At 33.9% G+C, this 26816-nt stretch overlaps 1 protein-coding gene across 5 annotated transcripts in view; it reads right to left on the reverse strand.

Annotated features, from left to right (window-relative positions):
* Positions 1 to 2341: 2341 nt before the first annotated feature.
* Positions 2342 to 26816, reverse strand: part of sbf1 (SET binding factor 1) — a 73843-nt gene continuing 49368 nt past the window's right edge. For 4 of the 5 annotated variants that reach the window (XM_056455926.1, XM_056455923.1, XM_056455922.1 and 1 more), the window contains 26 exons: positions 26006 to 26074; positions 25753 to 25914; positions 24105 to 24370; positions 22561 to 22733; positions 22162 to 22235; positions 18074 to 18266; positions 16473 to 16600; positions 15597 to 15772; positions 14670 to 14806; positions 14083 to 14290; positions 13501 to 13697; positions 13018 to 13155; positions 12229 to 12324; positions 11706 to 11780; positions 11208 to 11380; positions 10665 to 10841; positions 10448 to 10549; positions 10191 to 10376; positions 8498 to 8624; positions 8166 to 8296; positions 7772 to 8011; positions 5803 to 5910; positions 5520 to 5725; positions 5296 to 5383; positions 5004 to 5135; positions 2342 to 4128 (listed from right to left, as the gene is read on the reverse strand). In XM_056455926.1, the coding sequence (XP_056311901.1) occupies positions 4030 to 4128; positions 5004 to 5135; positions 5296 to 5383; positions 5520 to 5725; positions 5803 to 5910; positions 7772 to 8011; positions 8166 to 8296; positions 8498 to 8624; positions 10191 to 10376; positions 10448 to 10549; positions 10665 to 10841; positions 11208 to 11380; positions 11706 to 11780; positions 12229 to 12324; positions 13018 to 13155; positions 13501 to 13697; positions 14083 to 14290; positions 14670 to 14806; positions 15597 to 15772; positions 16473 to 16600; positions 18074 to 18266; positions 22162 to 22235; positions 22561 to 22733; positions 24105 to 24370; positions 25753 to 25914; positions 26006 to 26074 (3861 nt within the window). In that variant the 3' untranslated portion in view covers positions 2342 to 4029. The remainder of the gene's footprint in view (positions 4129 to 5003; positions 5136 to 5295; positions 5384 to 5519; positions 5726 to 5802; positions 5911 to 7771; positions 8012 to 8165; positions 8297 to 8497; positions 8625 to 10190; positions 10377 to 10447; positions 10550 to 10664; positions 10842 to 11207; positions 11381 to 11705; positions 11781 to 12228; positions 12325 to 13017; positions 13156 to 13500; positions 13698 to 14082; positions 14291 to 14669; positions 14807 to 15596; positions 15773 to 16472; positions 16601 to 18073; positions 18267 to 22161; positions 22236 to 22560; positions 22734 to 24104; positions 24371 to 25752; positions 25915 to 26005; positions 26075 to 26816) is intronic. The other variant, XM_056455924.1, reaches the window with a different exon arrangement.

The following is a 26816-nucleotide window of genomic DNA, read 5'->3' on the forward strand; positions in this document are numbered from 1 at the left end:
GATCTATATTTAGGTTATACGACACATAATATAACCCACTTACTGGCTATTGTAATGTTAATAAATTACCAGCAGATGGCGCTATTGGACTTAACAATAATTCACGAGGATCAATTACAGCTGTGTGCATTAAAACAGTATATTTGAACTCCTGTACATTAGTTTGATTTCTTCTGAGCAAAAATAATGTCTACATACACATTTACCATGATTTACACCTTCAGAAAATGTCATTCAGTGTAAGAGTTGCTTATTTACCAGAATTAATGGCATATTAATAATGTTTATATGTTTTAAACGACCAAAAGTATTGTATGTTGTTGTTTTTTTTACATATTTTATTAGGTGAATGCATTTATTTTTCCAAATTTATTATAATCCTTAAAGTAGACATTCATTCATTCATTCATTTTCTATTCGGCTTAGTTCCTTTATTAATCTGAGGTCGCCACAGCGGAATGAACCGAAACTTATCCAGCACGTTTTACGCAGCGGATGCCCTTCCAGCTGCAACTCATCACTGGGAAATTAAAGTAGACACTGTACTTGAATTTAATACATTTGTATGCATATATTGCTTTATTATTAATTTAATAAAACAATTATACACCAATTTGTCAAAAATAAATATCATCGTCATTGTGAAACACACAAAACATACTTTGTCAACAGAACAAGACGATAGAGATTATTTTGGGCTGAATACCTAAATCCAGGATTCATACACATTTTTACAAATAAAATTCCATGATTTTTTGGTCAAAGTAAATTTTCATGACCTAATGTTTCATGGAATGAAATGTTATATTTTACTAGATGTTTTTCAAGACTCTTCTATACAGCTTATAGTGACATTTAAAGGCTTAACTAGGTTAATTAGGTTAACTAGGCAGGTTAGGGTAATTAGGCAAGTTATTGTATAATGATGGTTTGTTCTGTAGACTATCAGAAAAATATAACTTAAAGGGGCTAATAATTTTGACCTTAAAATGGTTTTAAAAAAATTAAAAACTGCTTTTATTCTAGCCGAAATAAAACAAATGAGTCTTTCTCCAGAAGAAAAAATATGATCAGACATACTGTGAACATTTCCTTTCTCTGTTAAACATCATTTGGCAAATATTCAAAAAAGAAGAAAAAACTCAAAGGGGGGCTAATAATTCTGACTTCAACTGTACATCGTAAAAAATAGGAAAAACTATGCATGTTCAAATTCATAATAACATCATAAAACACAAAACAAATCTATTTAGTTTGAATTTGTTTGTCATAAAATAGATATAGAAAATTTATTTCGATAATGCTTACACATGGCGATTCATTCCTGCTGTGGTACCTCTGAAATTGAGACTAATCCGAAGGAAAATGAATGAATAATTGAATGCTTATGCAATATTTATGTAAGACCATGTTTTTGGCCAAAGACTGAAAATAATTAAAGACAACTAACCTATATTCAAGTTTACAGACATTTGTTAAACTAATTTACATAACTTTCAAAAAACTTTGTGGGGATTTTTGTTTTTCCAAAACATTTCCAGCCCTGGAAAATACCATGTCAAAATTCCATGACTTTTCAAAGTTTTCCATGACCGCATGAACCCTGTAAATCTATATTGATAGATGGGGAACTCTACCCGTTTATAAACCTTAAAATTCACCTCTAATTTGACTTATTAGTTATTATCAAGTCAGGCAGATTTTCTGATGATTTAATGAGGAATCAGTAAACATTGTCATCCTTAAATTAATGTAATGTGTTTTTATATAGCACATTTATTGTGTATGGCCATACATCCAAAGTGCTTAACAATCATGAGGGGGGTCTCTCCACACCACCACCAGTGTGCAGCATCCACTTGGATGATGCGACGGCAGCCACAGTACAACGACACCAATGCACTCACCACACACCAGCTATTGGTGGAGTGGAGAGACAGTGATCAAGTCTATTCGGTGGATGGGGATGATTGGGGAGGACATGAAGGGTAAGGGCTGAAGGAGGTAATTTGGCCAGGACACCAGGGTTTCACCCCTACTCTTTACAAGGAGTGCCATGGGATTTTTAGTCACCTAAAGACGGCGCTCACTGACTGTATAGTGTCCCTTCACTATACTGGGGCATTAGGACTCACACAGATCTCAGGTTGAGCACCTCCTGCTGGTCTCACTAATATCACTCCCAACAGCAACCTAGTTTTGCCATGTGGTCTCCCATCCATGTACCAACCAGGCTCAGCCCTGCTCAGCTTCAGTGAGTAACTCCTCTTGGGCTGCAGGGTGATATAATTCATGAATAAAACTACAGTAAACAGAGACAAAAGCAACACACACACACAGATATAAGGAGGCCATGAAACCCCACAGTGGTTTAATCCTAAAAAATATATGGCATGATTGACAACACAACCTGGATCAGATGAGAGAATCGAATTTAAAAAAAAGAAAGCATGAAAAATAAATAAAAACGTTACGCAGTTTTTGCTGTCAGACAGAATTCAGATGTTACGAAAACCAGGACTTGAATTATGTGAAGCATGGAGGAAAAAAAAAAAAGAAAAGGAAAAATTTCGGGTTTATTTGAGTCACATCTGAAGGTTTCCAAAAAATATATATATTTATATCATTAGTCACGTTAACACAGAGATAAACAATGGCACATATTGGATCGCTAATTTAAAAGTTAAGTGGTGCTGTCATATTTCAGGAGACAAAAGTTAAATAAATTACTACCATTAACATACACATTTGAATATTATATACAAAGGGAGTTATTGGAACAAAAATCTACAATTCAAATTTCGTTGTCAACAATTCGGAAGTATTACCCTATTTTACATTGTGTGTGTGTGTGCGTGTGTGTGTATTAGTTTGTGTATCTGGTATTAAAAAACAAAACAAAAGATCCTGTGATAAACAGGTGATACTTTGATGCATCCTCAGTCCAAGTCCAGCAAAATAGACTCTTTCTCTCTCTCTCTAAAGGAATAATATAAACAAACTCCTCTATGTACAGGATTCAAAACAGAAAAGAGGTAACAGACTACAACTAAAACACTGATTTTTGACAGATCCGAGGCTCAGAGGCTGGATATCCGAAGCGTATGTCCTCCACGTTTGATTATGGGATTCAGTTTTGCGATTTAAGTAGATATGGCAGATCTGATATCTGTTTTGGAATGGATATTTACAGGTTTGCATATATTTCATCATTATTTCCAGCCTCTGGCCTCTGATTGGTGTAAACAGACACTTGATGAAACAAAAAAAACCCTCCACACATCGTCCTCTCACTTTTAGTCTGCGCCTTTCTTATAATAAAGAAACGAAATTGAATTATCAATCGTGCATAAATACGACACAATACATCCCTCCATTTTCCTTCAACATCCCTTAAAAATTTAGCGAATAGTGGTTTGTAATTTCTTCGTAAACAGGCGGAATTGGAAATCTCCAGATGGCTTTTTGTCGTCAAATAAAAACGGCAAGGAATGGATCTTTAGTTTTCATATTATCTCATAACGAATAACACAAAAAGAGACACAAAATCCTTCATGAACCGTTGCGTGATGAAGCCGACCAATCGGAAGGGAGTGTGAGAACTTAACCGGCCAATGAGAAGGCAAGAAATCGATGCACTCGTCCAGACTTGCCTTAAAACCGTGGAACAGTGATTAGTTAGTAGCTGTGTGGCTAGTTAGTGGGCATTTTTGAGCCCCTGCATAGCTGAAAGGTGGCAGTATTGGAGCGATAATGGTGGGATGCGAGCGGTAATTGAAGACGAATCGCAGGTCATGCCTTTTTTTCAAACAAGTGAAGGAAGGGTTTTGAAGCCGAGCACGGATATCAGTCTTTGAAATGTTGAGATGCGACATTGCAAAGTTCAATACCACCATTAGGGAAGCCCTGTTTCCTCTGTAAACGCCCGGGGAGTGGCTCCCCATTGGCTATGAGGCTACTGTCCGTCACTGGCTCCGCCCCTCCTCTTTACTATGCATCACAGTTATGTTTTCTGCTATGGTCCGACACCTATGCATCAGATAGGCAACCCTGAATACTGTCCATCCATGACTGCGCATTTGAGCTGTCCTGGGCACAGAAGTTGTACACTCTTTTGGTCGTCTTGAGCTGGCAGAGAAGGAAAAGGAAAGAAAATAAATCATTTACACTTTATTTTACTCACTTTTTAAAAGACTTGCCTACTCGTGAGGTGTATTTTTTGATTGGTTTTATATCTACAATGTTTCTGGCTGGGTTTATTTTTTATTTTATTTTATTTTAGATCATACGTTCATATAATTATTAATCACCTGTTTCTAAATGGTCTGTCTCTAAAAGTGAGGGGGACGCACAAAAACCTGCAACCATTGACTTCCATAGTAGGACAACCAAATACTATGGAAGTCAATGGTTACAGGCTTTCAACATGCTTCAAAATATCTTTTTTTGTGTGTTTAACAGATTTCAAGTTCTGAAAGCACATGAGGGAGAGTAAATAGTAGGTAAATTTGCATTTTCTGATGAACTTGGGTGAAGTTTTTAAAAATTGTGTCATTATTATCCACAGTTCATCTATTAAGGTAATGTATTAGATTTTTTTGCAGTAGTTTTATGGACATGTTGAATATTATTTGGCTGTAGTGAAAAGAGAGAAAAGAATCTGGAGGAACAAGTTTAGTGATACTAATATCACATTAAAATGCCAAGCGTAATTTTCATGCAATATTCTCACTCAGATTTCATTGTGATAAGGATTATTTGTATTATTAGTTTAATGTGATGATGATGATGATGATGATTAATATTATTATCATCAATCTTATTATTATTAATACAGAATCTTATACAACATTATTTGTTTAATGAAATTATGACTTGTTTCAGTTATTTTAAATGAAAGTTTCCCAAACAGGCAGTAGAGCCAATAATTTGAAACAAAACAGACATGATGATGATGATGATGAATGAAGCAGTGTGAGCTGATGATATTATGGAGGTCTTACATCAAAAAAGGCTTTGTCGTCTATATTTTTGGGGGCTCCCATGGCAGGTGTCCCCGGAATGACAGACTCCACGTCAGCCAGTTCAATCATTCCTTTACACTCTTTATCTTGCCTTGTTTCGTAGTATCTCAACTACAGAGAGGAGAACACTGGAGCGTCAGTATCAAATCTCAAAATGATGTACTCTTGATATAAAAACATGCTGAAAACTCTGCACAAATATATAGCAATCAAGACTTATACTGAAACTAAAAGAGAGGAGATTATTGTTGTTGTTGTTGCAGTGACGTACCTGGTGTTTGGTCTTATCCAGTACAAACCAACGGGGTTTCCAAGGTTTCAGCAAAGCGCCTTTTTTATATAAAATACCCTCAAAGCTCCTAAATAAAGAAGAGATAGAAGTTTTACTAAAGAGATTATTCATCTTTCATTCATTTTACCATGTAGGCATGTAGGTAAACAAAGGTAAACAGCACTTAAAACTTCAGAAAAGAAGTGTAGGAAGTGTAAACAGACCTGTTCTCGCTCTCAGTGCTCTGGAACTGGCTGTATAGAGTGCTTGTACTGGGCCGTCCTGCAGCGGGTGTAGATGTAGCGCTGACCTCGCAGTCCAGAGCCAGATTAATGGATGAGCCGCGGCCGCTCTCCTGCAGATAGACCCCCTGAGAGCGCCGCTGGTGGCTCAGATTAGACGACATCAGCAGAGAGCTGGAGAAGGAGTGCTGCAAACACACAAACTGACCATCAGTACGTCACACATTAGTAGATGCAGGTTAGAGGTGGTGTTAAGTTATCTTACCCTGCTCTCTAGTCTGGATTCCACCCGCTGGGTCGTTTTAATCTTGTCCCATGTGTCCTTCCACTTCTCTGTAGGTTGTCCCAGCTCAGTTTCAAGGTTCTGCACATCCTGCTCATAAACACGGTAGATTGAACATTAGGAGGATTTTTTTAGAACATATATTAAATATTTGTTCCTCACGTGATAAAACAAAAGTCTGGTCAAGGCTATAGGTGGTTTTTGATCATATTTACATACTATTACAGGATTTATTGATGGCTTTAATACGTGTAATAAGTGCTTTAATTATTTTTAGGTGCTTTTAAAAATGCTTTACTTAGTTTTAATTTGATGAAAAGTTTTGTCATTTTAATAACTTCATGTAATCTTTTTAATAAGTTACACACATGTAATTTTTTTTATTATATTCTTAATGAGTTCAATCACTTTGAGTTTTACTTGTAATATATTTTAAGTTTCACATAAAGTTTAAATACATGTTTACAATTTTAATTCACATCAAATTATAAAAATAAATACAATATTTCAAATTATTATAATATAATTAAACTAGTTTGTTAAGTGCTTTTTAGCTTTTTAAGTGTTTTTATTTAACTTATTTTTTAATTTAATACTTAAAAAAAAAAATTCTTAGGATTCAAGGCAACACTTAAAAATTCCACGTAACACTAACAAGATTGGTTGGATTAAAAAACTAAAATATTAAATATTACTAATAACTATTTTATTTGACACCTTATCTATATTTCTAAAACTATTTTTAACTTACCTTTATTATAATGTCGTGATATTCATATTTTATTCGGTTTATTTAAACAACTATTTCAACAGACAATAATCTTTTTACTAAGTTACATTTGTAATCATTTTTCTTTTCATTTTTCTTAATGAGTTCAATTACTGAGTTCTACTTGTGATATATTTTAAGTTTCACATAAAAGCTTAAATACATTTTTATAATTTTAATTAACATCAAATTATATAAAATAAATACAATATTATTAAATTATTATAATATAATATAATATAAATATAAAAGTGTTTTATAACTTTTTATTTTAAACTATTTTCCCCTTAGGATTACACTAACAACATTCAGGCCGGTAGCCAGCCTAGTGAAAGGGGTCGTTCTTTTTTTTTCTCAAAATGTGGGCCTTTTTGCAGTTAATCGCCTCATTTTCTATTTAATTAGAAGGTATAAATACTGCATGTTAGTGAGATTTTAAGCACAATTTTTGTGCTTAAAATTGCACAAACGCTTGTCGGATGGTCATCGTCACCATACTTTTTGATGTACCAAAAGCATTTCCCAAAGATTTAGAATAAAGAAATAAGACAATACTTATTTTTAAAATACAAAAATAAGAATCTCCTAAAGTTTTACATTTACTAGGCAAATAACAAACTAGCCAGGACATTCAACTTTCCTCAGTTAGAATTCGGCATCCCAAACTCTATACCGACAGCCAAAACAAGATTCCGCTTGGTCTTAAAGGCTTTTACGATGGGTTATTTTCACAATTTAAAAATAGGACAAATGAGCTCATGTATGGGACAAATTCTGGACCTTTTAAATGAGGGGTAGGTCTTCGAACCACCAGAACCCCCCCTGACTATGGACCTGACAGCGGTTAGAATTAAAAATAATTAAATATTACAATACCAATAACCATTTTATTTGATATCTTCAATATTTCTAAAACTATTTTAATTTACCTTTACTTCTATTTCAGTTTGGCTGATTTTAATACTTAAAAAGTTAAAAGTGGTGCCTAAACATTGTGATATTCATATTTTATTTCGGTTAGAAGTGCAACGTAGAAGTGCATGAACCTAACTGTAAACCTAAACTTATCATAACATAATCGTATCCCTTAAATCTGATTAGCTGATTGGAATATCAACACAGATGTTAAAATCCAGGAACATGTCCCACTAGGTGAAATCAGGTTAGGGGTTTGTTCCTCACCTGTAGGAGTTTGGTGATGGCATCAGGCACTACTTTACTGAGGTTGTCATAGCAGGGCCAGACAATCCTCCGCTTGGATTTGGGCGCCGTCGTCTCTTGTCTGTCTCCAGCTTCCTCCTGTGGCTTCTCCTGCCGACCCTGCACTAACTCCCAGTCAAAGGACGGACCCTCAGAAAGCGTTTCCTCCGTGTAAAAGTCCCAAACCTTTAAGTTGGAGATGAAACTGTAGGGCTTCAAGACCTGAAAAAAAAGAGGAAAGGATACACAGTCACCAACAGAGGGCACTAGAGTATTACTTAAATTAATTAATTAAAAAACTAAATATTATTATGGGAATAGTAAAGGTTTCTGCCTTTTCCCCCCAAATAGTCACTATTTCAGATTATAAAGTTACCTCTTCTTCTTCAGGCGAAAACATGTAGTTGTAGAATATGGGGGTCTTTTTGTTTAGCCTGTCGATGTAATCCCAGACAGACTTGCACACCTGAGTGCTCTTCCTCTCACCTTTTTCCTCATATAAGACTCCTACAGAGACAAAACATTGGGATAAGGAGGAATAGTATTTAATGATTGAATACTGTAAAATAGGCTGGACTTGCTTGACTTTAGACAGGATTACAAAATGAGGGTGAAATTAGGTAAAATGAGAAACTTTCACAGTCCCATTAAGAGTAAATGTTGCTGTATGATAGACAATGAGTTGATAACTGGTTGGTTTAGACTAACCGAGCTCGATGCGCTCATAATCGGAGTCCAGCAGGAAGGTGCGGAAACGGTTGGAGACGTAGTGGTAGGCTAGAAACTTGAGGTAATACTGACTGAACTCAAACTCCATGGGGAACTGCAGATGAATCTGTTGGAAGAATGAGAGAAGGGAAGAATATTTACACTGCAATAATGCGAATATTGTTTAAAAAAAAGAGAGACATGGTGAATTTTGAATGATCTATAAAAGTAATTATGAAAGTATTTACAAACCAGGGTTTCTGCAGGTTTTCTCAAGACAAACTTAAGACTCTTTTAAGACCATTAAGAATGACATTTTTTGACTTTTACAGGGTTAAAGACTTTCTAATGGCCCGGTATTATCATGTGGAATTGTGGAATTGTCTTCTTTCCCTAATTAGGGAATTTAATTTGGTGATTTTGCTTTGGTCAATTGTATCTCCTTGAAATAAAAAACAAATTATTAAAAAAAAGGTTTAATTGAGATGTATTGTTGGTCATCGGATGGATGTCAGTCCAATTGGGTAGCTTTCCTTGGATAAAGCAAAATTAAGACCTGTTTAAAATGATTTAAGACCTACAACACAATATTTTAGTGAATTTAAGACTTTTTAAGATGTAAAAATGTTCTAGTTTTTAAAATTTAGGACTTTTTAAGACCCAGCAGACACCCTGACAAACAATGAAGTCTTAGGGCTTTTTAAAGGAACGGAGAATCTAGTGGGTAAGTTCCTTCTTGATGCTTTACATGAAAATAAATAAAAACGAAAGTAACTTACTTATTCTGTTGAATAAAAAATTCTATACATCTCTATACAAAAAAACAACATGACTATAGAACCATTTATATAGTCTATATTAAAAAAGCACCAAGCCCAAGACTGAACCCTGTGAGACACCTTATATAGTGTATACAGTAAGGACTATGTCGAAAATAACCAGCATGCATTTTGATTAATCAGAAAAGAGATTATGAATACATCCACAAACAGTACAAAGGCATAGAAATGAAGTCATAGCGAATATATAATATAAAACTATATATTTTGTCAGAATAAACTATTTACACAACAATATATAGTTTAAATAAAGAAAAGAACCGGACCTAAGACTGAACCTTGCAGCACACCAATCTAATATAAAGTCCTTGTTATTTTGCAGAAGAAAAGAGCGGGCAAGACGTCTTTTTCCAAGCTGGCTTATCAGTGCCAAGAACATGGCATATCAAACGAGATCAGGATTTCTAAAAGCTTTATCATGTTCAATGTGTAAATGATAAGATCGTCATTGCTATCTTATCGAATCCAGACGCAAAGTGGTGAAATCTCACCATTAAGCAATCTCATTCTTTATACGTGTGCGGGGAAAAAAAGCCTGTCTTTATCTTCAGGGTAAATTAGCAAGACTCTTGCACAATCTGGATGAGTTAGAGTATAGGATTTCATCTTCGAAGGAGTGGTCGATTTAGAGTAACAAAGGCGGAAGCTGGGATAAGTATATGTATATTAACATATATTTAAGAACAATGCGTATATGTACTTGCACATATCCAATCATATAAGGTTTCACATGTTGTCTTTGGACTACCTCTTCCACGAATGTGGAGCTTGCTTTATATCAACACCCTGGTGTTTATCTATGTAAATGAAAGCTTTACAGCACGCAAGATAAGGAACCTCCAGAAATAGCTTGCCTGGTGCACACAGTCCAGGAACTGGAGGAAGACTGGTGTGAATCCGCTGCTCTGACTGGCAAGTGTTTGGGCTCCACGATGGCTGAATCGATGGCCGAATGACAGCCACTCTTTCTCCACGAGCAGTCGAAAGCCATCGATGGTTCGGTAGTAGGGATCTGACAGCAGCTGCACAAGGGACACCACCTACACCCAGCATATTATTAATGCATGTATGCCCAAAATTGCATGCATATTTAAATGAGTGCGTGTCTTACCTGTGTTGTTACATCCCAGCCGTCCTCCAAACTAACCATGACTGAGGAACCATTGTCAAGAAGCTCCACAACAAGAACAGACACCTGTAAAACCCTGTGAAGCTGTAATGGGACACATAGACACATTGTCAACATCAAAAATTATTCCACCATCTGATTACTGACTAACATATTAAGTTGAACATTTTTAGAGTGGATAAAAGCTAGGGATTCATACCAGATTCATCCACTCGGACTCCTCCAGGCAGCGGTGAAAGGTCATGTTTGCGTCAAAGCTTAGGGAGGAAGGCACACAGGCTTTCATCAGCTTCTTAAAACTGTTCTTCACCTGCCGTACGTCAAAGACCTCGATGGGCACCACCTCCCACTGCTGGAAGGAGTCCTGCTTTCCACCCTGAACAGAAGACTGATGGATTAGTTCGTTCACACACTGTTCAATACTGTAATTCCTTAAATACAGCATCTATACCATTATATTCTAGAAACATATCTGTAAATTTTACATAACATGCAGTAATAAAATAATAATAAATATCATAGTGTTCAAATTAGAAGGTGTACTGATTATTAATAATTAAATACCAGTTTATTATATTATATTTAAATACTGAAAATGTTTCTTACTGTTACTGAGTGTCTCAACTGTTTGTCTGTTTTTTTGATACTATTTTGTATATTAAAACCAATAAAGAAATAATAAAAAATAATAATAATTCATGTAATATTTTAGATTTATTTTTTTAAATTATACTTTAGTAACCTTAAGCTGGGACTTGTCTCCAATGATGAACAAGTACGCTCTCTGTTGCCGGAGGAAGTAGGTCTCGCTTGGGCCTCCATTAGCCTGCGGTGACTCTTTCCCAGCCAGCCTGTTCCCCACATCAGGGTTATACGTGCTGAGCCGTCCACTTCCACGAATACTGCCCCATTTCCCTAAAAAAAAAACACACAGACGACCAGCGGAGACTGTTCAGGGATAAACACCAGACTCGGTGGAATTATTTCAGAGTGATTTCTACAGACGCGTGAAGACAGACAAAAATCTGGTGGATCACATGCAAAGAGATGCTCATCACGCCTGCACAAACAGCACAGATAAATCAAACAGACATGGTGGTCAATGATTAGTTAGCAACAGGGAAAGAGGAGGATGATGACAACACTGCTACATGGACACTTAGTGCTCAAACTGGCTGCGCTTCTCTGTCGAGAGATTTGATTGGTTAGATTTGAGAGCAGGGGGCGGGGCCTACTGTACCTCTGGGTGAGTTGCGGGCCTTGACTGAAACTCTAGGCTGAGAGAGGGAGACGACCCTCGCCCTCTGACCCAGCGCTAAGGTCACATGACATAAAAATGCCCATTACTATCAGCACAAAACAAAACTGGGCTCAATTAACCCATTCAATCCCAACTCTCCTCATTAGATAAGCTAATACGATGTATTGCGACCACTTTACTTATTTACATCTTATATGTGCGCAAACAGGAAGTATGTAAACTGATATATTCACGTGACACTCTCTCATTTTAATTAAAAGCATCAATTATTTTATTCAAAAGTTTAATTTCTTATCCGAATCCATCAAGACTTTTAGAGCTTCCAGAAATAAGCCAAAAAATATAGGTCACAATTGTTACTGGGATTAAACGGGTTATTTGGCAAATTATGCACACAATGACTTCCTCTGTTATGTTGGATTGAATAAAGGACTGGGATAAGAGGAATGAATGGCAGGTTTAGTCTGGAGCATCTTAAACTGAACATTGAACATGTGCTCACCTCCTCGACTGAAGGTTCCCGGTACGTCTTCTTTAGCCCCCATGACTTGTTTCATTAAAGCTCCTATTTTAGGTTGCCTCAGCTTGTCTGATGAGTCTGAGGCCCAAAGATAACATATAAAAGGGTGTGAATATCATTTGTGAATTAGGATAAGATACTGCAGGTGACTATTAACTAGAGTCGTACTTCCCCAGTTGACTGATTAAAACATGAAAAATAGTTTTTGTATAGCAAAAATAGTGTTTAAATATGCAAATGAGGCATTGTTTCTTTAAATGTGTGCTAATTGACATATCTCTAGGACAAAAATGTCAACAAGAATTAAAATCAGCTTCAAAAATTCTTTTTTTTCCCGTTATATTCGAGTCAAAGGTTTTTAGATTTGGGGAATCTTTTTATCACTCCACATTAATGAAAAAACACTGTGAAAGCCAGAAAAAGATTTGCAGAACAAAATGATCGAATCATGTATGAACAATACCCTTTTTATAAACCTTAATACAGTCATATTTGAATAAAATTGTAAACATTTCTTTATATAAGTGCTGCTGAAGTGGAGATTTATGGCTCAATCTTAAAAAATATAGACTATACCTGAAATCTAGAGTCACACACTGATTAAGTGCAACAACTGAAACCCTTAAAGGTGTATTTTGGACATTTTCTTCGACCTAGACTCGTAAAAAAAAACTCTTTATATTTAGCTAAAAAGCCTTAAATCTCAAAACTTTGCCTGCAGTTTCAAGCCTCTAATAGTCTGAGTGAGTCAGTTTAGGCTCAGGGTCTGACCTGAGGTGCTCATGTGTGAGGAGGTGAAGCCGCTGAGTGTGTTTCTCCCGCTGGCCTCGCTGTATGAGGGCATGGAGCTGATGATGGCCTGCAGATACTTCTCCTGCTCCAGGCTGGTGGAGTCGGCCTGAGACGGGCCTAGAACAAAACACAACCACGTTTATTTTAAAATTAACAAAAAAATAAAATAAAATAAATAATTAAACTTTACATTCCTACATACATATATTAATTTGCATATTTAAAACGTTTAATAATAAGCTGTCAAACATTTATTTAAAATCAAAATAAGTATGTATTTATTTAATGATTGTATATAAAAATAAACATTTTCTCAAATATACACAAGGAAATGAGTGTGTTAATATATATGCACAGTACACACACATACATTATGTACATACATTTAAAATAAAATAAAATAAAATAAAATAAAATAAAATAAAATAAAATAAAATAAAATAAAATAAAATAAGCTCTTACCTGCAGTAGGTGCATTGGGTGATTTGAAGAAGCCCACGACTCCTTTAGCGTGCAGACCAGCTGATCGCAGCAGCACAGCTTTAGTGCGCGAGTTTCTCCAGCAAACCACAGGGAAACGGTTCTGCCGGTAACAGCGGGAAATACGCTGGATGGTGGAATCAGGGATGCTCTGAGGGACAATCAGTAACCCTGGATAACTGAAGCAAACACACACACTGCTGTAAATAATATGCCAATGCCATTTTTCAAAGCAGTTTTTTAGTTTCTTTTATTTTGAATAATGTTGACAGACATTGACTTCCATAGCATTTTTTTCATACAATATAAGTCAATGGTTACCAGTTTCAAACATTCTTCAAAATATCTTCTTTTGTGCTTGACAGAGTTTGCAAGAATGTTGGAAACCGGTAACCATTGACTTCCATAGTAAGAGAAAATGCTATGGAAGTCAATGATTAGTGGTTTCCAGCATTTTTCAAAACATCTTCTTTTGTGCTTGACAGAAATGGTCTTAAGTTTTCAACCATGCGAGATTGAGTAAATCTTTGTTTCTGGGTAAACTGTCACTTTAACGGGTCTCACCTTCGGCATACAGTGTACATCCGGTTGACGGTGGAGATGCGGAAGGGCTCGTTTTTGGAGCGGGTCAGGCTGTTACTGAGCGTGCCCAGTCCCAGCCGCTGGTAGTCCCGACAGCAGGCCCGTTCCACCACGTTACTCATGGTCTGACGGTCAGACGAGCGGATGGTGGACGAGAGTGTCAATGAACTCGGCTCCGGCTCTTCAGACACTATTGCATAAAAATTGTGAAAAATATTAATATCAGATACAATCCTTCCTCTCTTATGCACCAGCCACTTTGCTAGAAACCCTTCTATGTTTCTTTTATATTTTTAAACCATGTCCTTTTCTTTTTCTACAACCACATACTCTATATCGAAAGTCTTTAAATTGCATTTATTTTCTGTTGCACAACTTCTACTTCTCATATAATTTATTCTTGTTTTTTTTTTATTGTTGTTGTTATTTTTAAGGTCACAAGTGTTTGTGTAAGCATTCCACTGCATATCATACTGTGTATGTATCTGTATATGCCAAATAAAACATGTGAATAAAATTTGTATTTGATAATCATGTGTTAGTGATTGCCAATTTAAAAAAAGTCTTACCAGAGATTTCATCCTCGTCCATCTCTGACTGCATACTGCTGCGGTTCTCCCAGGTTGGTGGAGAATATTTCTTTCGGGTCACATACTGACGCCCAATGGTCCTCTTTGCAGTCTTTACCAGGTTTCTGGACAGCGTTCTAGAATAAGGAGGCAAGTAAGAACAGTGTTTTGATTAAACATATATATATCTGGACTATCATATAAGGACTATCATTTCACACGAAAAAAAAACTACGCAAAAATAAAACACACAACACAACAAAGCAAAAAAATAAATAAATATCACAACAAAAACCAAAAAAGAAAAGAAAACTAAACAAAAAATTAAACAAAACCCGAAACACAACAAAAAAAAACACACAACAAAATAGAAATACAACACAAGAAAACAGAATATACCAAAACACAATACAACAATACATACCAAAAAAAAAACCATACTAAATCAAAACCAAACCAAAACACAAAATATCAAACTCATAAAAAAACATACTCGGACACAAACACAATTTTACAATTACATTCATATTTTAAGCATAATTTCATAACAATATCATTAAATAATGATGTCTTTTATAATATTTATTCTCACATAAACCATAGTGTATCGTGTTTGTGTGCAAAAATTAAGCACATTCCAGTCTAGAGAGAAAATGAGACATTTAAACGCACGTCTGAGCTGATACTAAACGCAATTTTGAGTATAATTGGCCCTCCATTATAAAAGCTGTCTCTGTGTTTGGTATGACATCCATTTGCTGCTAATGCAGGGCTTTTGTGATTTCCACTATTAAATAATTCAAGGCTGGTTCAGCATCGTTTCTGTTTTCTCCAAAGTTTTTACAGGAAAAGGCTGGATCGTGTATGAGAAAGAAATGGTCTCCTGAGAGTTTAAAATGGAAGGTCTCATATTTCTTCAGTTCTTACTTGAGTGACTGGTTCTTGTCCTTGGTTTTGTGCTCCACCACCAGTTTGGCAGACTGACCCACGGTGAAGGCAAACGTGCCCTGGACATGCTGTGGGTATCTGAGCTTGTGCATGTGTTTCCTGAACACCTCAGCCAGATCTGACGCCACCTCCTCGTCAAAGGCGATCTTCATCAGCTACAACGGACCACAAATAATGAAACCACTGAAAATGTAGGCCACTAAAATTACTAATGCATATAAAACTATTTGCAAGCATTTCAACCTTCACACCAAGTCTGAAGTCTTTTTAGGCCATCCAAATCCTAAATAAAAACTCAGATTACCGAATAAATAAAATAAAATAAAATAATATAAATTAAATTAAATTAAATTATTAAATTAAATATGACTTAATATTATTATCCAACATCCAAAACCTAAATAAAAATGTTGTTTATAATATTTTGTATACAAAATCACTGGCCATCATTAAAATAAAATAAAATAAAAATATTACTTAATTCAAATTAATATTATTAAATTTAAAATTAATATTTAATATTGTTTGTATTTAAGCATATAGTTACTGGTCATTTAAAAAAATTTAAAGTAAATGTATTAACTATATATTTGCTTTAAGCATCTGTTGGATATTTAGAATGGTTTGAATTAAAATAAAACTCATTGTCAATTTAGTAAAAAGATCACAGTAAAAAATATGCACTTATTGAAGCAATTTAGTTTCATTATGGAGGATCTGTAGGATTTGTTGATGCCAAACTCTATTTAACACAAAAATATATTTATGTCATTGTTTATAAGGACATTTAGGATTGCTTAGACACCATTAAGTAAATTAAAATTAATTAATGAAAGCACAGATGATGCTCAGTACCTGAAAAGTGCAGGACCGCAGCTGGAGACCCTCCTGGATGAACTGATCCATGGGAAGACTAACAGAAATCCGCTTTTCTTTCGTGAGGGACGCGACAGGGAAGGAGCGAGTGACCACCTGCTCTCCAACTGAACAATCCAAACAAACACGAGTCAAATGAGCGTCCTAAATCTCTAAAATAAAGAATACTGCTTCAGACAAGCAGGACATTTCTATAATTCATGACTATCAGCAGACTAACAGTGGAAAAGATGTGAGCTCCTCCACACATTTCACTTGTTTCTGGTTTCAAATGCACTATTAGATGCCAAATGGGGAACAATTAATGGTAGTAACAAATGTGTTGCAATCCTATTGACAATCATGATCATGTTTATATCCATGTCTAATCTCAGACGGTCAGACAGTGATTCCCACTCTAAGCCAGTTGCCAAGTTCACTGACTTTTCCTTGATTTTTACAGACTAAAAAGCTGAATTTACAAGACATGCCTACGTTATTTTGCACATAAGATCAGCATTGCCATTGCAAAACAAATGCATCTCATTCACTTCCATTCATTTTTAGCTAAATAAAACACAACTTGCGCTGCTTGATATTGTAAGCTGTCATTTTTATCATCATATAGTTTTTATATATCTGATTGCCAGTCGACAAGCGGAAAAGGAATAAAATGGCACAGGAAAAAAACATAATAGGCATGAAAAATAATAATAATAAAAAACGATACAGAAATATGACATTTTGATATGTAAAGTAACATTTAAAGCAACAACAAAAATCCACAACAATCTATGACCTGGAAAAAATGAATACATAATACCCTGACTTTCATTGTCTTGAATACACTTTTAAAATTCCATGATAATCCAGAAATTCCACTTGTTTATATATAGTTAAATATTTGGCAACACTTTAATTTAGGTCATAATTCATGCTATGAACTGCTGGCTTATTACCTGCCTATCATTAAGACATTAACTGTTCATTAGTAGTTATAAAGTATGATCTTATCTCATCCCTAATCCTAACCAAAACTTAAACCCAACTTCAACCTTAGTACCTATTAATTATATAATGAACAGTTATAAATAAAATAATAATGAACAGTTGATTAGTAGTTTATTAAGCTAGTAGTGTTAGTTAGTTAATGGTTTGTTAATACTGTGAATTGTGACCTAAAGTAAAGTGGTACCAAATATTTGTGTCTGGGATGCAGCAAGTCCACATACTGAATCATTTAATAAAAGATTCACTTTAATGTGAGACTTGACTAAACTAAATGACTATTGAGAAAGAGCCTTCAAAACTCAAATGAACAGAGCACTGGTGTCAAACTTACTTCCTGGAGGGCTGCAGCTCTGCACAGATTAGTTCCAATGCTAATTAAACACACCTAATCAAACTAATTGAGTCCTTCAGCCTTGTTTGAAATCTGCAGGTAAGTGTGTTTAGGCAGGGTTGGAACTAAACTGTGCAGAGGTGCAGCCCTCCAGGAACCGAGTTTGACACCCCTGGAAAAGAAGCTTAAACATGGGAACAGTACTATTTAACAAGTGAATTATGCAAATATGCACGGTTCTTGACCAATTGGAGCATACCAAGAGGGTCTGTGGGAGTGCCCTTGAAGATGAGCCTATAGGAAGTGAGGAAGATTGCCCCCTCAGCGGGCAGCAGTGGTGGTCCTCCCATACTGCCCGTTGCCTCCTCTCGACCGTCTGTGATAAGGTGCACCCGCATCCCGTCCATCACAAACTCCTCACCGGGCAAAAGAGTCGGCCTTAGAAGCTTAGGCTGGACACATACAGAGAAAAAAAAAGGGCAATTAAAAGAAAGCAGAGCGACAGATAAAATAATATAATAACAATGACAAAAATAGTGCATTTATATTCTTCAAGTGGCTCAAATATGAAACATCACACTTCATATCCAGCATGCAGAATGCTTAGATATCATGAACTGGAGGAAACGTATAATTCAAAATCCCAAACAGCACACAGAAATGCTGATGATAAACAAGGCAACTTTCTGATCAATTGCTAGGTAACTTTGGGAAATGGGATACAGATACAATATTATTTCCCATTTTTAATAGACAAATAGCCGAGCACTATCGCTTAGCAAAAAGTTACCCTGTGTTTCATCAACATAAAAGTGTTTCCTCTTTGTCAGTTCCACATTTTTGAGTGTTAAAGAGCAAGATTAGCATATTAATGTCCTGAAAACTTGAACATGAAAATGCATCCTTATTGTGACCAATCACAGAACAAAATCGCATAATCAATTATAATTTTTTCAAATGATATTAATATAAACTGACATGTATTTGACATTAGTATTAGTGTTTTTAAATCTTTATTATTTTTATCCATTTTAAAGGACTTCCGTTTACTTTTTATATAATGAATACATTTTTTGTATCAAATAACATTTTTATTTACACAGATAACCCATCTGTTAAGGTAAATTTCCATTTTTAAAACAGTTTTTATATTGAATAAATATCAGGCCTATTTATCTATAATCATTTTTTTTCTATTAAAGCAAATGATATTAATATAAACTGAAATTTATTTGACATTAGTATTATTGTTTTTAAATCTTTATTATTTTTATCTATTTTAAATGACTTCAGTTTACTTTTTAGATAATGAATAAATTTTTTTAGTATCAAATAACATTTTTATTTACACAAATAATCCCTTTTTTAAAGGTAAATTAACATTTTTAGAACACTTTTTCTTTTAAATTACTTTTTTCTTCATTACTATATTTTAATTATCAGGCTTCTATATCCAGTATCATTTTTTTCTATTATAGCAAATTATATTAATATAAACTGACATTTTTATTTGACATTAGCATTAGTGTTTTTAAATCTTTAGTATTTTTATCTATTTTTAATATCTTTAGTTTAATTTTTTATATAATAAATATATTTTTGTATCAAATAACATTTTATTTACACAAATAATCCATCTTCTAACTCTTTTTATTACTATATTTCTTCATTATTATATTTTAGATATCAGGTCTATATATCTATTTATTTTAAATACTCAAATATCAATTGCACTAATCTAGAAAGACTAGATAAATAAATAAATAAATAAATAAATAAATAAAATAAAGCTTTAACAACACTATAGTAATTTGAAAAAAGAAAAGGAAGTCTTTTTTCCCTTATTAACCAATATCCTGAAAACTGAGAAATCTAGGCCAATACAGAGACTGAAATGTACTTCAAAACAAACAGCCTCGATCTTGATTTCATGTTAACTTGAAACATGAGATACTTGTATAAGTTTATTTACAATTTAGATGTAAAACATTCTGTCCCACAGTTCTTCAAATCCTATTTCATGGATCCAGAAATGCCAGAAGCAACATTTTCAGCTGGGAAAAGTTGCCTGTGTTTACTGCAATGAATCTAGCATTTTTGTTATCAAATAAACAAATGCATTATGGGACAAATACTCTGCAGGCGCTTATGCAAGAGCAAGTTTCATCACATTGAAGGATCTCCAGAACGATCTCATCTTCACTGGCCCCGAGCAATGTTTTGGCCCAAACCAGGAAGTGATGTCAGCAGGTGGGCTTCCTGAGAATGCATTTATTGCAGGCCCCATGTCACAACACAGTTTGTTGGGCACTTAGTGATGAAAGATGCATGACTGGCTTTTTCAGCAAACAGGAGTTTTCTTTCGAACTCAGTGGAGTGAAAAAATCATTCAGGCAAGATCTTCATGACACTTCACTGTCTGGTTCTGTCACAGGACACTGAACCAATAGATTAAAAAGATTTGGTTTATTGGGTGTATTTTTATGTTTATTATTATTATGCTTATGATGTTTCAAACCCATGTGACTTACATTCCTCCATGGTGCACAAAACATGAGGTTCAACAATTAAAAAAGGTACATTAAAGAGGTGGAAGTAATCTAGATCTGAAGAGATATGAAGGTGTAAAATCATGTTATTAATATTAGTTAGGAAAGTATAGTAAATAAATAAATAAATAAATAAATAAATAAATAAATATATATAAAATAATCAAACTTCACTTAAACAAAAATGTCAGTAATAATGAAAATAAAAGTAGTCTACTGAATATTCGGGAATAAAGGAATAAGTGTGAAACAAAAAATAAATTAATAAATAAAATAAAATAAATTAAAACTAAAATAATAATAAAAAATAATAGTATACTGAATATTTGGGTAAAATAAGGGTACAAGTGTGACAGGGTTTCTGCAGGTTTCACAAAGTCAAATTTAAGACTTTTTAAGACCATTTTAAGACAATCAAGAATGAAATTTCAGTCTTATATAGGGCTAAATGCTGCTAAATGCTTTTTTTTAATGGCCCATCAGATTTTTTTTTACTTGACCCATCAAAAAACGTTAAGTAAAAAATTGTAATTAATTATTTCTAAGCTACACATTTTATATATGTCAAAAACAAGCAGACCCTAGGTCTATGCATACTATTTTTTTTACATAACTTAAAATTAACTAAATGTATGCACAACAGACTGATATAATATTAGTTTTAAATAGAGACTTGCTAAATGTATTTTATTATTGGTGATTGGATGTGTTGGACTGATTGGGTAGCTTTACATAAACGAAGGAAAATTAAGACTTGTTCAAAGACAAACAACACAATATATCAGTAAATTTTAGACTTTCTAAGGCCTACAATTTAGTTTTTTGAAATTTAAGACATTTTAAGACTTAAGACCCTGCAGACACCCTGTGGGAAATAAAATTAAATGAAAAAATAAAAGAACGAATAAAAAATACAAACAAAATAAAATAAGAAAACAAATAAAATAGGAAATAAAATAAAAAAAAAACGAATAAAAAATATATACAAAATAAAATAAGAAAACAAATAAAATAGGAAATAAAATTAAATAAAAAAAAAACGAATAAAAAATATATACAAAATAAAATAAGAAAACAAATAAAATAGGAAAGACATTAAAGGTCAGTAGGTGGAAATATTTTTCCAAACATTCAAGGTGAAAAAAGAGACAATAATAAGACAAGAAACAAAGTACGCCCTATATGTAACAATAAAAAAGGAAGAAAATAAAAATGTATATATGGTACCTTAACATAAGTGAACGAAACATAAAATAATAATAATAACAACAACATATAAAGTAAAACATTCTGAAAGGACATATGAACAAGAAAATAAAGCTCATTGCTATAATCAGTCAGGTGCATATTAAAAGATAGGTTTGGAACAACATAAGCATTGAAGATCTCTTAAAGAGTAGAGTGAGATCTCAAATAATCTGATCAAAATAATCTGATTGCACAATCAAACAGAAATGGCGCTCACAACCTCCACACACATTAAAAATAAACCATAAAGGTTTTGCGGGGTTGTTTGCTTTGGTTACCTTGCAACCAAGAGCTCCGATAAAAAAAGAAAGGAAATCACACCTACATGTTAAAAGGAAGCACAGCAGAACATCAAACTGAAGTGCGCTCAAAACAGCAGGCCAGAAATCCCATCATGCATCAGAGTCAGGCGTCGCTCAGAGAGCTGAACGTACCTGTTGTGACTCTGGGACTCAATGGTGGAGGAGATGAGGCGGGGAGAGGAGGAATCGGCCTGCTTTTCTACACTGCCTTTCCTGCCCAGAGGAACGTAAAACAATGAGTTGGTTACCTTTTGGATGGGAGGTAGACGTTTGCTCTCCCTGTGAACCGCGTCCAGCGTCTCGATGTGCATCTGAACGATGTCTGAGAGAATTGGGAATATTAAAAGATGGACAAAAGAAAAAGAAAAATGTATGATTGAAGTCAAAATTATTGCATTTTTTTAAATTATTTTATTTATTTTTAAATAATTATTATATTTATTGTATTTAACTATTTTACTTATTTTAGTTTGGCTGGAATAAAGACATTTAGGGTAATTTCTTTTTGATAAAAGATGTACAGTCACATATTAAAACTATTATTTTTAAAATGGGTATTTTTAAAAATCTTCCCTGTTAGACAGCTCTACATAAAATATAATTTTATATGAGGGTTAATAATGGAAAAAATAAGAAAGGGGCTTTACCTGGTATCATTGTGTGTAGGGCCTTCAGGTGTTCGTTGGTGACGCCGCTCTCGTTACACACTTTGTCAACAAATCGGTTGATGAACCGAACAACAGAGTTTGCAACATCTGAGCTCTCGGCATCCTCGAAGCCGCTCTCTGTGTCGTAGCTTTCTGCCATGCTGCCCGCAATACTGGACAAATGAAAATAATTGAATTAGTGGTCTAATATATATTATTAAAATTATATATGAAAAATATAGTAAAAATAAATACTATATGTGGAAAGACTATTTTATTATACTTTTGATGGATTTAGTTATATTAGTTTTCTTTAATTAAAGGCATTACTATTACTATATATATAAAATATATATATAGAACTTTTTTAAAAAGGTGATTCTTATTATAATTAGAAATAAAAGTGACATTTTATTTACTTTATTTAATTAAAGGCATTGCTTCGTCACATTACTTTTCACATAAATTAAAAAAGTAAACAATTATGTTAAAATTATATTAAAAATTGTGGAAATTGTGATAGATTCGGGTTACATATTAAACAGATGCATATATTATAATCATTTAATATATTTTTAATTCAATACATTGCTTTCAAACTAAAAATGAATATTTAAAACGCATTTATTAAATTACATTTTTCCATTTCGATTCGTTATTAAACCTTAAATACCTCTTTTGCACAATATTCACCTTTAATACCTCTCTTGCACAATATCCTGCACAACATTGTTCAGTCTCATGTAAAAGTACTTGTATAGTCTTATGTGTATAGTTAAGTATTTTACAGTATATGTTAGTTAAGCATAGTTTTTAAATAGCTCTTATGTCCAGTGTTGTGTTTGTATTTATGATTAATTTATGTAGCACTGTTGTCCTGCGAGACACAACATTTAGTTTCTCTGCATGTTCACACATTAGCAGAATGACAATAAAGCTCGACGTGACTTGACTTATTTTATTAATGTCACATTACATATTCCTTTACATTACATCTTATTTTGTTGCTACATTTTATTAAACTCATTGTATATTATATCTCATTTTATATTATACTTTATATATATTTTATACTTATATTATATATATAAGTATTTGTTTTTTGCCTCATTTCAGGGTTTTTGCAGGTTTCACCAAGTCAAATGTTTAATTTTCAAGACCACAAGGAATGAAAATTTCACTTATTTAGGGCTAAAGTCTAAGGATTTATGTTATTAGCCAGCAGAAAAAAATGTACTTGCCCCATAAAATGCTAATTCTATTTAGTTATTTCTTAGCCACATATTTTACATAATGTGTCAAAATGAGCAGACTCCAGTTGTATCCGTGCATTTTTTTCAACATAACTTAAAGAAAACTCTTTAAAAACTAAATGTATGCACAGCAGACTGTTATAATATTAGTTATGAATATAATTTTGCTAAGGCCTAAAATTGTATTGTTGAAATTTAGGATATTTTAAGACTTTAAGACCCCGAGGACACCCTGTGTTTGAATAAAATGTTTGGTTTTCTTATTGTCTCCCGGTCTGAGTCCACACTGACCTGTTGGTGACGTAGCTGTTGCTGACGCTCTCGACGTCCCCAAGGCCGGTGTTGCGGAGCAGACGATTTTTGCTGGTGTCAAGCGGCAGGAGCAGGTAACTCATGCGGTTTGCGTAGTGGATGGCCTGACTGAACACTGTGCTCTCCTCTTTCTGCACTCGCTCCTGCTGCTGCTCTTTACTCAGCGTTGGCCACAGACGACTCTGTTCAGACGCCAGTTCGAGAGCGCTGAGCTGATTCTGAGACACACCAAGACCCTCCACCTCCTGAAACAAAAAAAAACACTGATCAGCCCTCAAATGCAGCACAGTTGCTTAATATTTGTGTACATTATTTGATAAATTAAAAGTAAAAAATTATTTACAAAGCTTATGAGATAAAATAAATTAAAAAGCAATCAAATTAAACAAAAAAATTTGAATAAAACTAAAAAAACGACATTCTTAAGCAAAATAGGACTTTCAATCCTAAAATAAACTATTAATTAAACTATTTAAATTCTTATAAAATAACTATGTAACAAATTATTTAAATCACTAAAAAATATTATTAAACTCTTTATAAAAACAGGGTTTCTACAGGTTTCCTCAAGTCAAATTTAAGACTTTTTAAAACACTTTTAAAACCATAATGAATTAAATTTCAAAAAGATGCTAAAGATTTGTTTAATGGCCAATTTAAAACCTTGTAAGGAAGATAATTAAACCATTTTAATAAGTAAATAGAGTTAATAAATAAACATTTCTTCAAACTTTCATTATAATATATTGTTAGTTTTTAGGTGGGTGTTGCACCAAGTGGTTATAGCTTTACATGGACATTGGAAAATTAGGACCTGTTTAAAATTATTTAAGACCTACAACAAAATATTTCAGTGGATTTAAGACTTTAAGGCCTAAAATTTGGTTTTGTAAATATAAGACGTTGAGACATTTTAAAACCCCGCAGACACCCTGAACAAATAAAAAAGAACTTTTATAAAAAATAATACTGACCATTTTATAACAAAAATAATTAAACTAAACTAAAACTTTAAACATTAAAATCACGTTTATAATTTAAACATACATTTTTAACATTAAAACAAACAAAAAATTATACAAAATAACTTTCTGAACTGAAAAACACTACTAAGAATATTATCCAAATGAAATATTGATGTATTAATTAATTTAGATTATATTATTTATAATATATTTATTATTTATATTGTATTATTTAAGGGGTGTCACGGTGGCACAGTGGGTAGCATAATCGCATCACAGCATGAAGGTCGAGCTTCAGCTGGGTCAGTTGGCATTTCTGTGTGGAGTTTGCATGTTCTTCCCGTGTTGGTGTGGGTTTCCTCTGGTTGCTCCGGTTTCCCCCACAAGTCCAAAGACATGTGGTACAGGTGAGTTGGGTAAGCTAAATTGTATGTACCGTATGGCATGTGTGCGAATGAGTGTGTATGGATGTTTCCCAGTGATGGGTTGCAGCTGGAAGGGTATCCGCTGCGTAAAACCTATGCTGGATAAGTTGGCAGTTCATTTCTCTGTTCCGACCACAAATTAATAAAGGGACTAAATTAAAAAGAAAATTAATGAATGTATTATTTAAATTTGTTAAATACTTATAAAACAAAACAATGCAGAAAACTCTTATTTACAGGGCTGGATGCGTCTCCCTCCTCGCCATTCTCCAGGTAGAGCGTCCGGATGTGTTTCTGGACATCACTGTAAAACATGGCCTCCCAGAACTGCATATTGGTCCACACCATGTGCTCCTGAACGCAGCTGTAGGCAAACTGAGTGATTCCTCCTCCCAGTTTCTACAACACACACAAAAACACACAGATGCAGTGAACTCAGACACTCCTGCTATCAAACACCAGCCAACAACGGATTCAAAAACACACTCACCCGACAGAAGGCCGTGACCAGCGGCAGCAGAGCAGCAGCGATGCCATGTTCGTCCATATGAGAACAATCCTGAAGAGAAAAACACAAATAAAACATCTGAACAGCACCATTTATGAAGGTAAACAATGATAACAGGTGATCAATAGTCATAAACTAAACCAAAACATCTTATTTTACACTTCCTTATAGCAACAAAACAATACAAAGACCCATAAAGCCATTCCTTAACACTCAGATAGTCATTAGAAGTAGTATTCACATTTATTGCCATTGTAGCTTTATTGGCTATTGTATGGCAAATATAAAATGTATTTATATAACCACTTCCAGACTGGAAGGTATTAGTTATGTTAAATCTCATTAGTTTATGAAGTTCTTTGAATCTCTGCATGGCGTCTAGTTTTTGAGGATCTTTTGGTCTACTTCGCTTTATGTAATGCAATGTTTTAAGTCTTTTTTGACTTAAACTTTGTGTTTTTAGTGAACATGGTTATCAGCAATGGTAATAACAGTATATTTCAACATTGATTTAGGTGATTTCTTGATTGTAAACAGGTGTGGCAGTAATTAGGCCTGGGTGTGGCTACAGAAATTGACCACAGTTGTGATGAACACCTTTTTTACACAGGGCTATTCAGTTTTGAATGTCGTTTTCCTTTAATAATAAAAACCCTCATTTAAAAACAACACAATGTGATAATTTGTGATATTTTTGACTAATATTTAAATTAGTTTGATGATTTGAAACATTAAAGTGTGACAAACATGCAAAAAAACTACTCAGTAAGGGGGCTAACACTTTTTCACACCA

This window comes from Danio aesculapii, chromosome 4 (assembly GCF_903798145.1).
Source record: "Danio aesculapii chromosome 4, fDanAes4.1, whole genome shotgun sequence".
Lineage (NCBI taxonomy): Eukaryota > Metazoa > Chordata > Actinopteri > Cypriniformes > Danionidae > Danio > Danio aesculapii.